At 41.8% G+C, this 12,059-nt stretch overlaps 2 protein-coding genes across 3 annotated transcripts in view; both read left to right on the forward strand.

Moving 5' to 3' along the window:
* cenph (centromere protein H) overlaps positions 1-5,346 on the forward strand; it is a 79,197-nt gene extending 73,851 nt beyond the window's left edge. For both annotated transcript variants that reach the window (XM_043706588.1, XM_043706597.1), the window contains exons 9-10: positions 302-462; positions 4,608-5,346. In XM_043706588.1, coding sequence (XP_043562523.1) covers positions 302-462; positions 4,608-4,715 — 269 coding nt within the window. In that variant the 3' untranslated portion in view covers positions 4,716-5,346. The remainder of the gene's footprint in view (positions 1-301; positions 463-4,607) is intronic.
* A 4,771-nt stretch (positions 5,347-10,117) lies between these two features.
* Positions 10,118-12,059, forward strand: part of mrps36 (mitochondrial ribosomal protein S36) — a 22,498-nt gene continuing 20,556 nt past the window's right edge. The window contains exon 1 of the mRNA XM_043706610.1: positions 10,118-10,420. Coding sequence (XP_043562545.1) covers positions 10,373-10,420 — 48 coding nt within the window. The 5' untranslated portion in view covers positions 10,118-10,372. The remainder of the gene's footprint in view (positions 10,421-12,059) is intronic.

Below are 12,059 nucleotides of genomic sequence, written 5' to 3' on the forward strand. Positions count from 1 at the left end.
TTGGCTATCTGGGGCATAACATTTATACCTGATTCTGATTTTAAATTTTTTTTTGGTCTGGAAGCTAACTCAAACAAGAATATATACAAGTTGTCAATATATCATTGACTTCAACCTAACCTGCCAGTGCATCCTTTACTCAACCAAAATTTACAATAGTATACAAGCATTTGAACATGTTACAAGATAAATGTGTTTGAAATAGTACAGTTTTCTCAAAATTTAAATACAGAACTATGCATACATCCTTAATCTTCCACAAACTGAAAGAGTGATGCAATTTTCTTTTTAATTAATTTAGCATTAAAACGAAAGATGCAAGTTGTATTGCAGGACATGAAAGCTGAAAAGAGGAAGCAGCAACAATTGCTGCAACAACTGGAGAATGAGCTTCCAAAACGTGCACAAAAAAACTTGCTGGAACACGTGAAAATGGTGACATTAATTCAGAAGGTTTTGCAGGTAGATTTTGCCAATATTTACCAACTTAAACTAATTTATAGTATCATACTTTGACTTTATATATTTAAATATTAATCTTGGAGGGATCAGGCTTGTGTGTTAAGATGTTCCTGCCTCCTTTTCTGAGTGAGTTTACTGCTTTGCATGGACAGTGGGCTCCCTCCAGAGTTGCACCAGATAGTCATGCTATGTCTGTGGTCCTGTACACAAGATCACGTTTTCAGCAATTTTCTTCTTGTGCTGTACAGCTTAGTGTTCGAAAATAATAAGGGCTATATCATAGGCTAGCAATTGTTAAACCTCAATCCAAGTGTTGGAAGACTGGTCAATTTTCAGCAAAAACTTGCCTTTATATACTGCCACAATTTGTGCAAATATTTCAAAACATTTAAATCATTTTATATTAAAAATGCTGTTAGAGATACATAGAAAAATGGAACATTCATTTTGCACACATCAGTCATTGCAAATAATCATGAGGGAAGTAATCAATTAATCTTTCTCGATGGAATTGATTTATGGAAGAAGGTTACCTGGGACACAAGGACAACCTGTGCCATTGCTATATGCAAATAGGAAGCAATGTACTGTAGATACTGAAAATCTAAAATATGAACAAAAACGTGCTGAAAACACTCAACATATTTGTTAGCATCGTGAAGAAAGGAAGAAAGGAATGTTGCCAACCCACTGAACCGAAACCCACCCAGACCCTGTCCCCTATTACTATACGGAGAAAGTGAGGTTTGCAGATGCTGGAGATCAGAGCTGAAAATGTGTTGCTGGAGAAGCGCAGTAGGTCAGGCAGCATCCAGGGAACAGGAGAATCGACGTTTTGGGCATAAGCCTGAAGAAGGGCTTATGCCCGAAACGTCGATTCTCCTGTTCCCTGGATGCTGCCTGACCTGCTGCGCTTCTCCAGCAACACATTTTCAGCCCTTATTACTATACATTTACCCCTGACCAATGTACCTAACCTACACATCCCTGAACACTATGGGCCATTTAGCATAGCGAATTCACCTCACCTGCTTATGACCCAAGCAGACACAGGAACAATACGCAAACTTCACACAGACAGTTGCCCGAGGCTGGAATCGAACTCTGGTTTCTGGTGCTGTGAGGCAGTAGTGCTAACCGCTGAGCCACTATGTTGCCCTTTCTGCAGGTGTGGAAAGCTATCTTGGTGCAACTCCTTATGAATAATTGACTTCCCTATTCTTTTTAAAGTATTTTCTCACACTTATGTGTTAAACTTCTTTAGCTAATTATTTCCCCATTTTGCAATTTTATCTGCAATATGTTAGTCTTTCTTCATTTTGAATATACTCCACCTCACTTGTGTCTTCTGGAAATTAAGGAATGGGGAGGTTTTGATTTCAATATTCAAAATTTAAATATAAATATGAACATGGTTCAAGCAGTGATCTTCATGGAACACCCTTCTCAACTACTCTGAATAGCTACCATATGCTCATCCTGTCTGCATTCTGTCTTGAAGTCAGCTACCGATCCATTCTGCCAATTGTTTCCGTGTGATTCCATCTACTCTGATCCTCATTCATTAGTCTCTTGTAGGATATCTTGAAGACATTTTGAAAATCAAATAAATTACATATACTCTATTCCCACTGTCTGTGCACTATTGTTTTCTGAAAAGAATTAAATTGAGTTACTTGTCAGACAGTAATACAGCATGGAAATAGACCCTTCGGCCCAACTCATCCATGCCAATTAGGTTTCCTTAACTGAATTAGTCCCATTTGCCTGCGTTGGCTTCATATACTCTAAATATTTCCTATCCATGTACCCGTTCAAATGTTTTCTAAATGTTACAATTGAATTCACTGCTATGCACCGCCCTGTATCTGGAACACATTGCCCCTGTAGTCCCTCTTAAATCTTTCCCCCATGTCTTAAATCTATGGCCTCTAATTTTGGACTCCTCTATTCTGGGGTAAAGACCTTGGCTATTCACCTTATCTATGCCCGTTGTGATTCTGTAAGCTTACTCCTCAGTCTCCTATGCTCTGGGGAAAAAGGTCTCAGCCTATCCAGTCACTACTTATAACTCAAACCTTTCAGTTTCAGAAATAACATTATAAATTTTTAATTTTTGCACCCTTTCTAATTTAATAACATCTTTCCTTTCGCTGGGTGACCATAATTGTCCACATCACTCCAAATGTGGGCCTTATCAATGTCTTGTACAGCCGTAACACGACTTCCCAACTTCTGTACTCAATACTCTAACTGATGAAGGTAAGTGTGCCAAACGCCTCCTTCACCACCCTGTCTACCTGTGACGATACTCGCAAGGAACTATGCACCTGTACCCTTAGGTCTTTCTATTTGATCACACTCCCCTACCATTAATTGTGTAAGTCCTGCACGATTTGCCTTACAAAAATACAATACCAGGCATTTATCTAAATTAAAGTCCTGCCATTCCTTAGCCACTGGCCCAATTTGAATTCCATGCTGACTATTACTCGCAAGGAACTATGCACCTGTACCCTTAGGTCTTTCTATTTGATCACACTCCCCTACCATTAATTGTGTAAGTCCTGCACGATTTGCCCTACAAAAATACAATACCAGGCATTTATCTAAATTAAAGTCCTGCCATTTCTTAGCCACTGGCCCAATTTGAATTCCATGCTGACTATTCGTGAATGTATTTCATATTTTTAGAATTTCTTCAATCTCTCCTTTAGTACAGATTCCATTCATGTATTGATCTCTAATGTTAAGATGTCTCTAATCCCTAGACATATTCTGTCCTTATTATTAATTATTTTGTTATCAACTTATTCAGACATGTTATGACACACCTCCAGAGCAGGTGGAATTTGAACCCAGATCTTGTGATTCCTTACTTCCCCCCTTACTTCCCTCCAAGGCCCCAAGGGACACTTCCATATCCGCCATAAATTCACCTGCACCTCCACACACATCATCTATTGCATCCGCTGCACCCGATGTGGCCTCCTCTATATTGGGGAGACAGGCCGCCTACTTGCGGAACGTTTCAGAGAACACCTCTGGGAGAACCAACCCAACCACCCCGTGGCTCAACACTTCAACTCCCCCTCCCACTCCACCAAGGACATGCAGGTCCTTGGACTCCTCCATCGCCAGACCATGGCAACACGACGGTTGGAGGAGGAGCGCCTCACCTTCCGCCTGGGAACCCTCCAACCACAAGGGATGAACTCAGATTTCTCCAGTTTCCTCATTTCCCCTCCCCCCACCTTGTCTCAGTCAAATCCCTCAAACTCAGCACCGCTTTCCTAACCTGCAATCTTCTTCCTGACCTCTCCGCCCCCACCCCACTCCAGCCTATCACCCTCACCTTGACCTCCCTCCACCTATCGCATTTCCAACGCCCCTCCCCCAAGCCCCTCCTCCCTACCTTTTATCTTAGCCTGCTGGACACACTTTCCTCATTCCTGAAGAAGGGCTTATGCCCGAAACGTCGATTCTCCTGTTCCTTGGATGCTGCCTGACCTGCTGCGCTTTTCCAGCAACACATTTTCAGCTCTGATCTCCAGCATCTGCAGTCCTCACTTTCTCCTCTTGTGATTCAATGTTGGGATACCACAAGGGCACAACAATCCTATTTGTATTATTGCTTTATATCTTGTCACTTCACTACTTGATTGTTGCCTGTCCTCCACCTAATTACATATTTCTCCCCTTGGTTCCATTCCTCCACACTGGCTGTACTTGTGTACAATCTATAGGTTTGACAGAAGGTCATCAATCTGGAATGTTAACCCTATCTGACCCTTTCCATGGATATTGCCTGTCTTGAATAGCATTTCCATTATTTTCTGTTTTAATTCAAAGCGGATACAATCTTTTGTTAATATCAGCTGAAGGACAATAACTTTGATAATGGTTCTGGTCTGCTCCAGAAGTTAGTTGCAGTGTCTCTGTTGAAATTCCAGCTGTGGTTAACTTCCTGGACACGAACTGTAATGGTTCATAAAGCTTTGTTAATTACATTAGTAATATTAATTACATTACTGGGGAACTACATTTTTAACTTTTTGGTGGAAATGTGTAAAACAGTTTAAATACTAATCTCTTAAATTTTTGTTAATTAAAAGTAATCAGAATCTTGACCTTTATTTTAACAGGGTGTTATTCTTTCCAGTGGAGTGAACTGGGCCAAGGATCCCGAATTAAAAGAAATTGTTTTGCAGCTTGAGAATAATCCACTTGACGAAGCAGATTCGAGCAATTGATTTTCTGCAATTGCTTTCAATGGCAAAGAGCAAAACGAGTCTCAATTTAATGTGCCAAGTATTCATACCATCACTAACCTGCCTATTTTCTCTACAATTTTTTACAAATGAGACAAATTACATTTTGAACTCCTTTCAGTGAATACTTCTGCTAAATATTAAAAATATTAATTTTCTTTTTATAGCTGTCTTTTACATTCAACTTTTAATATGTTGCAGTGAAAGTTTAACATCTGTATTTGATATTCATGTAATATAAAACTGTAAAACAAATATTTTAAAGGATTTGGTTATTTAAATTACTCTGTAGAATTCCAAATTATCAATCAGCTTTCTGATCAGTGCTGAATACCATCTGGAAGACATTCAAAATTTAAATAACCTGCTGTCCAAAATGATCTCCATATCATGGATGCTAATTTACTTCACTGATTCCTTTCTCCTTTTACCCCCACTTTAGTACCTAATTTTCTTGTAAATACAAATGCTAACATTAAGCATTTTAGGTTTGAATGTCAAATATATCAAACCATTTAAAGATGTAATATTGTTTATTTACTTTCGGGAGTCTGCAAGTGCCTACTGTTAATGTATAATTTTATCATTAAGAAATATAAATAAAACACTCAAACCCCTAAGTTCTTATGTGTAGGAATATCAATATGGATACATTTGGTGTATGTGACTAAGTTAAAAGAAGTACTGCTTTATAGTAGAAATGGTGTGACAGAGTCAAAACCATTTACGATTCTTCTATTTTCAGTTGTTCAATGTCAAATTTACTTTGCTGGCAATAGTTCCCACAAATTAATTACAATGTATGGAGTAAATGCTATTAATTGGGTGTGACTCTTGTGGTGCAGTGGTAGTATTCCCATCTCTGAGCCAGGAGGCCTGAGTTCAAGTCCCACCTGTGTCAGAGGTGTGTCAAGACATCTCTGAACAGGTTGCTGAGAAAATATCGATTAATTGCATCACAGCTGTTTGTTCACTTGTTGCTCACACCCATGTTAGGTCAAAATCATTAAATTACTACCAGATCATCATCTCCCAAGGCAGAATACAAGGATTACTGAATTTAATTTTCAACTGCCCTCCCAGTGTCTAATTTTAACAATTACTTAATCATTTACATGGACCATTATAACAAACTTGCATATCTTGTAATTTTACAGTGCTGAACAACATGGGTTTTGTTGCTGGTATTATTTCATTAAACTGAAATTGAGGACAACTCAAATCAAGAAATAATACCTCCAGTGCTCTATTTTTCCAACAGAAAGAAAAAAAGAATGCTAGATGCAAGTCCAAAACCTGAACAAAAAATTCTGGAGATGGGCAACAGGGTCAGTCTTCATGGAAACACAAGACCGCTTCAGATGAAAGTCTTATGTCAGGTCAGAAGCTAGGAATTCTGCAGTAAAACATTTATTAGTTGTCCTCCCAATGCCTGTCCACTATGTTCAGGTCAGGAATGTGATGGAATACTCTTCATTTGACTGGACATGTGTAGTTCCTGTAACACGCAAGATTGATAGGATCCAGCTTGACTGGCATGCCCTCTACCATCACAATGGCAGCCATGTTTCATATATGGAATGCACCGCAACCATTCACCAAAATTCCTTCAAACAGCAACTTCCAACTCTGGACCTCTACAATGATCAGGACAATAGGTGTATGGGAACATAACCACTTGTATGTTTTCTTCCAAGCCAACACCATCTCAGTTTGCAATCATGTTATCACTCCTTCACTGTCACAGAGTCAAAATCCTGGAGCTCTCTTTCTAGAAGCATTATAGATGTACCCACACCTGAAGAACTGCAGCAAATGAAGAAATTTCCCCACCAACACCTTCTCAAGGAAAATTAAGGATGAACAACAAATGCTGGACAATGCTTACATCTGTAAACCCAGTCCATTAGAAGCAAAGTAGGGTTATAAATAATAGATCCAGAATGCCTATTATAGTCAGAGCCATACAGCACAGAAACAGACCCTTTGGTCCAACTTATCTGTGCCAACCAGCCATCCCAATCTGACCTAGTCCCATTTGCCAGCATTTGGCTAATTTCCCTGTAAATCCTTCCTGTTCATATGCCCATCCAATCACCTTTTAAATGTTGTAATTGTACTGTCACCATCACTTCCTTTGGCAGTTTTTTCCTTACATGCACCACCCTCTGTGTGAAAAAAATTACCCTTAGATCCTTTTTAACTCTTTCCCCTTTTATGTTAATCCTGTGCTCTCTAGTTTTAGACTCCCACACTCTAAGAAAAAGACCTTGGCTATTTACCTATCATGATTTTATAAACCTCTATAAAGGTCACTCCTCAGTAAAAACTACGCTGATTAAATGTTGCCAGAATAGCCTGGTATATTCTGAATTGGCATTCTTCTCTCAGCCTTCTCTGCTTTAAGGAAAATAACCGTAGCCAATTCCAATCTTTTCTCAAAACTGCAATCCTGGCAACATTCTTGCAAATCTTCTCTATCTTCTTTCCAGAACAATTATGCCCTTCCTGTAATGTGGTTACCTAACCAGTACCTTCTGCCCTCAACGTTACCATTCACTACCAGGTATTCTAGTCTCTCACTCTTAACTACTTGTCCAAGGAATCAGCTGGGAAGAAAGATGCGCAACACCAGCATCCTCAACCAGGCCAACATTCTTGTCAGTTGATGACTATCTGGATGATCTTCCTGTGTGGCAACTTGCCTCAAAGAAAAACATTGAGTTCTCCAATTTCATGTAACCACCCTTCCCAGCTCCTCCTCCTCCCTCCCATTCTTGTCAGCCATCTAACGGACTCATCCCTCCAATCAACCAAGTAAGTTGTACTCTACCTATCTCCACCTCACCACCTTTATCTGCAGCTTCCCTTACACTACCCCCAGTCCTGAAGAAGGATTACACCTGAAATGTTGACTTCTCCACCTCATGATGCTACCTGGCTTGCTGTGTTCTTCCAGCTTCCTGCTTGTCTACCTCAAAGAACAACATGAACTGTGTGTGTTGTCCAAATAATCATCATCCATATAGGAAATGACTCTTTACCTTCTTTACATTCATACATTATAGCAGGCACCTGAAGGCGCTGGAGTATTACCACAAAGGCTGCCTGCACAAGATCTTGCAAATCAGCTGGGAAGAAAGATGCACCAACACAAGTATCCTCCACCAGGCCAACATGCCTAGCATCAAGGCAGTGACCACCCTTGATTGGCTATGATGTGCTGGGCACTTCATCTGCAACACAGACACTAGACTCCCCAAGCAGATGCTCCATTCCTAGCTTCAAAATGGTAAGCAAGCCCCAGGTGGACTGAGGATGTGCTTCAGTCTTAGCCTCAAGGCCTCACTGGCAAAGTGTGGCATTTCAAAGACACCTGGGAATCACTGTCCCAAAATGGAAGAGGAGCCTCTGAGAAGGCTAGAGAAGTAATTCTTCGGCCTCTTACTTAGATATTTGTATCATCGATAGTCTCAGATGAGGTGCCGGAAGACTGGAGGTTGGCTAACGTGGTGCCACTGTTTAAGAAAGGTGGTAAGGACAAGCCAGGGAACTACAGACCAGTGGTGGACAAGTTGTTGGAGGGAATCCTGAGGGACAGGATGCACATGTATTTGGAAAGACAATGACTGATTAGGGATAGTCAACATGGCTTTATGCGTGGAAAATCATGTCTCACAAACTCGATTGAGTTTTTTGAAGAAGTAACAAACAGGATTGGTGAGGGCAGAGTGGTAGATGTGATTTATATGGACTTCATTCGACAAAGTTCCCCATGGGACACTGGTTAGATCTCATGGAATACAGGGAGAACTAGCCATTTGGATACAGAACTAGTTCAAAGGTAGAAGACAGAGGGTGGTGGTGGAGGGTTGTTTTTCAAAATGGAGGCCTGTGACCAGTGGTGTGCCACAAGGATTGATGCTGTGTCCACTACTTTTCATCATTTATATAAATGATTTGGATGTGAGCATAAGAGGTATAGTTAGTAAGTTTGCAGATGACACCAAAATTGGAATTCTACTGGACAGTGAAGAAGGTAACCTCAGATTAGGTGGGCCAATGGGCTGAGAAGTGTCAGATGGAGTTTAATTTAGATAAATGCGAGGTGCTGCATTTTGGGAAAGCAAATCTTAGCAGGACTTATACACTTAATGGTAGGATCCTCAGGAGTGTTGCTGAACAAGGAGACCTTGGAGTGCAAGTTCATTGCTCCTTGAAAGTGGAGTCACAGGTAGATAGGATAGTGAAGAATGCGTAAATTATGCTTTCGTTTATTGGTTAGAGTATTGAGTACAGGAGTTGGGAGGTCATGTTGCAGCTGTACAGGACATTGGTTGGGCCACTATTTGAATATTGCGTGCAATTCTGGTCACCTTCCTATCGGAAAGACATTGTGAAGCTTTAAAGGGTTCAGAAAAGTTTTAGAAGAATGTTGCCAGGGTTGGAGGATTTGAGCTACAGGGAGAGGCTGAACAGGCTGGGGCTGTTTTCCCTGGAGTGTCGAAGGCTGAAGGGTGACCTTCTCGAAGTTTATAAACTCATGAGGGGCATGGATAGGATAAACAGACAAAGTCTTTTTCCCTAGGATGGGGGAGTCCAGAAATAGAGGGCATAGGTTTCGGGTGAGAGGGGAAGGTATAAAAGAGACCTAAGGGGCAACTTTTTCACGCAGAGGGTGGTAAGTGTATGGAATGAGCTGCCAGAGGTTGTGGTGGAGGCTGGGACAATTGCAACATTTAAAAAGCATCTGAATGGGTATATGAATAGGAAGAGTTTGGAGGGATATGGGCCAGGTGCTGGCAGGTGGGACTAGGTTGGGTTGGGATATCTGGTCGGTATGGATGAGTTGGACTGAAGGGTCTGTTTCCGTGCTATACATCTCTATGACTCTATGATCCCAAGACTAACCGTCAGGGAAAACCAGACGCGACGCAAAAACAGCGGAAGGATTGCGCTGCCACTCCAATATCCCACTGACCTATTCCTGTGACCATCTTCTTCACCAAGTGATAACAGAGCCTGCAGCAGCCTTGTCAGGTATACAGCAACCTACGGACTCCCCCTGAGTGGAAGAGAGTATTCCTTATTTGCAAGGGATCGCCAATGATAAATGATATTCTAAAACACCTTTGATCAGTCATCGTGACAGTGATCAGATGTATCATGTTAGCAATCCCAATAATTCTCTTAATGTTACACTATTGGACGAAAATCTTATTTTATTTTCAGGACCTTGTGCGTCGGCCGTTTGCCCTACCTCGGATTGTGCACTAACAGTATCGTTTGCGAAACGCTGTTGAGTTTACATCAACGCCAGCCAATGTAAACGGCCAGGAAGAGGGGGACGTCAGATTTGTACAGTGAATTGCAACAGTACTTGCCAACCCACGTGCTGAGACGTCACCTGGTGCTGGGCGCGAGGCTTGCCGTAGCAGGTGTCATCGCAGGTGCCTGGCCCTACCCGGCCAGAGCGGGCACCTGTCCACATGGTGATGACAGCGCGGCTCCCCTCCCACACACCACCCTTTCTCCTGCCCACCGGTACGGGCTCGCGCTCCCAGCTAATAGTCTCACACACACGCACGCTCTCGCTCCATCAGCCTTTCACCCGGAAATGAACATTGATTAGCGTCGCCATGGGGAACGCAGGAAATAAGATGGCGGCCAACAGTCGGGTCGTTCAGGTAAGAGGAGTGTGGCTTCCTTTGTGCTACACGTTTTGGTTATTTACTCGCTCTGTTGATGAGTTTGGATGTCAGTTACTGAGGGGAACAGCAGTGCTGGCTTCACGACTGTCTGTGTGCCTTTTTCTGTCCGGATGTGGCTTTTCTTTATTTATACATGCAAAGGTCGTGTCCTTGTCGCTCATTGCCCGCAATCCCTGAGTTTCTCCAGTGTTTTGGATGTTGTCTCCCGAAACCCGCTTTAAAACCAAAGACAGCGGAGGGCAAAAATAAGATGTTGTGAGTGAAGGCCCGAACCTCTGCAGCATTAACCCCGGATCATTGCCTGCAGGGCGGTTCAGTTCCACCGGGTGTGTCACCAGCAACTTGCGTGAAGTTTTCCAATGCCGAAACAGTGCGACTTTTCAAGACGACATGGAATTAATTGTTCTTCTGTAGCGCACTTCCCCAACCCACACTACTTTAATATTCAAGGCAGGCAAGATTAGGTTTGGTGCTGTTGTGCCAGTTTGTAAATGGCATTTATCCTTTATTCAAATGTGATGATTAAAAACAGTGCGAAAATTCACATCTAGCAATGTCCTAGCAAGTCATTAGCTTCTCAATCTCGCTTTGAGATTCCAGTGTCTGTGGTGTTTTGCTTTCATTTTAATTAGGATCTTGAAACCGAGGAAAACGGAGTACGAGTAGGCCATTCGGGCTGTCGAACATGATCCGCCATTGATTGAGCACTTGGGAATGTCCAGTGTTCATGAAAGGCCATCCCCTATCTGCGGCTAAGTGTGCCTTCAATATTTTTAGCCAGTTGAAAGCTCAACTAGTAAACTTCTTTGCCCCTGAAAAATTGATACTAATAACTGGATAACTTGCATGCATTTAGATTTCCTCACATTAGGCAATAGAAACTTGGACTTCTCATTGTTAAGGATTCTTATCATACAACTGCAAAGTCAACATTCAGAGGTTGTATGGTTTTAGGAATCTCACAAAGGCACTCCACACTAGTGCTATTCTATTTGTGATGTATTACATTAAGCTCTTCCTGTCTCTGACTCATTTGGAAAACAAAGAGCAGGGGGAGGCCAATTTGCCCTACGAGCATGCTCTGCCATTTCATGTAATCATGGATCACCATCTAACTCCTTACCCTGTTCCTGCCTTCTGTTTATACCATTTGGTCCCTTTTCTCCTCCAATCTATATCTAGTTCCTTCTTGAAAACATTAATGCTTTAGCCTGAACTGTTTTGTGTAGCAGAGAATTTCACAAGTTTGCCATTCTCCGGTCGAAGAAATTTCTCATCTTAGCCTTCAGTGGCTTACCTGTATCTTGTGCCCCCTGGTTTTGGACTTGTTAGTCATGGGAATGTTTACATTGCATTTAGCCTATATAAACCTGAGAGTATTTTATAGGCTTCTATGAGATCTGACTCACTATGCTAAACTGCAATAAGTATAGTTAGGCTCTTTTAATATCTCATTTTCTGGATTAGTGGTGCTGGAAGAGCACAGCAGTTCAGGCAGCATCCGAGGAACAGCAAAATCGACGTTTCAGGCAAAAGCCCTTCAGGAATACAGGCAGAGAGCCTGAAGGGATAAGTGAGAGGAGGGTGGGGATGGAGAGAAAGTAGTATAGAGTAC

The sequence above is a fragment of the Chiloscyllium plagiosum genome, chromosome 2 (assembly GCF_004010195.1).
Source record: "Chiloscyllium plagiosum isolate BGI_BamShark_2017 chromosome 2, ASM401019v2, whole genome shotgun sequence".
In the NCBI taxonomy this organism is placed as follows: Eukaryota; Metazoa; Chordata; class Chondrichthyes; order Orectolobiformes; family Hemiscylliidae; genus Chiloscyllium; species Chiloscyllium plagiosum.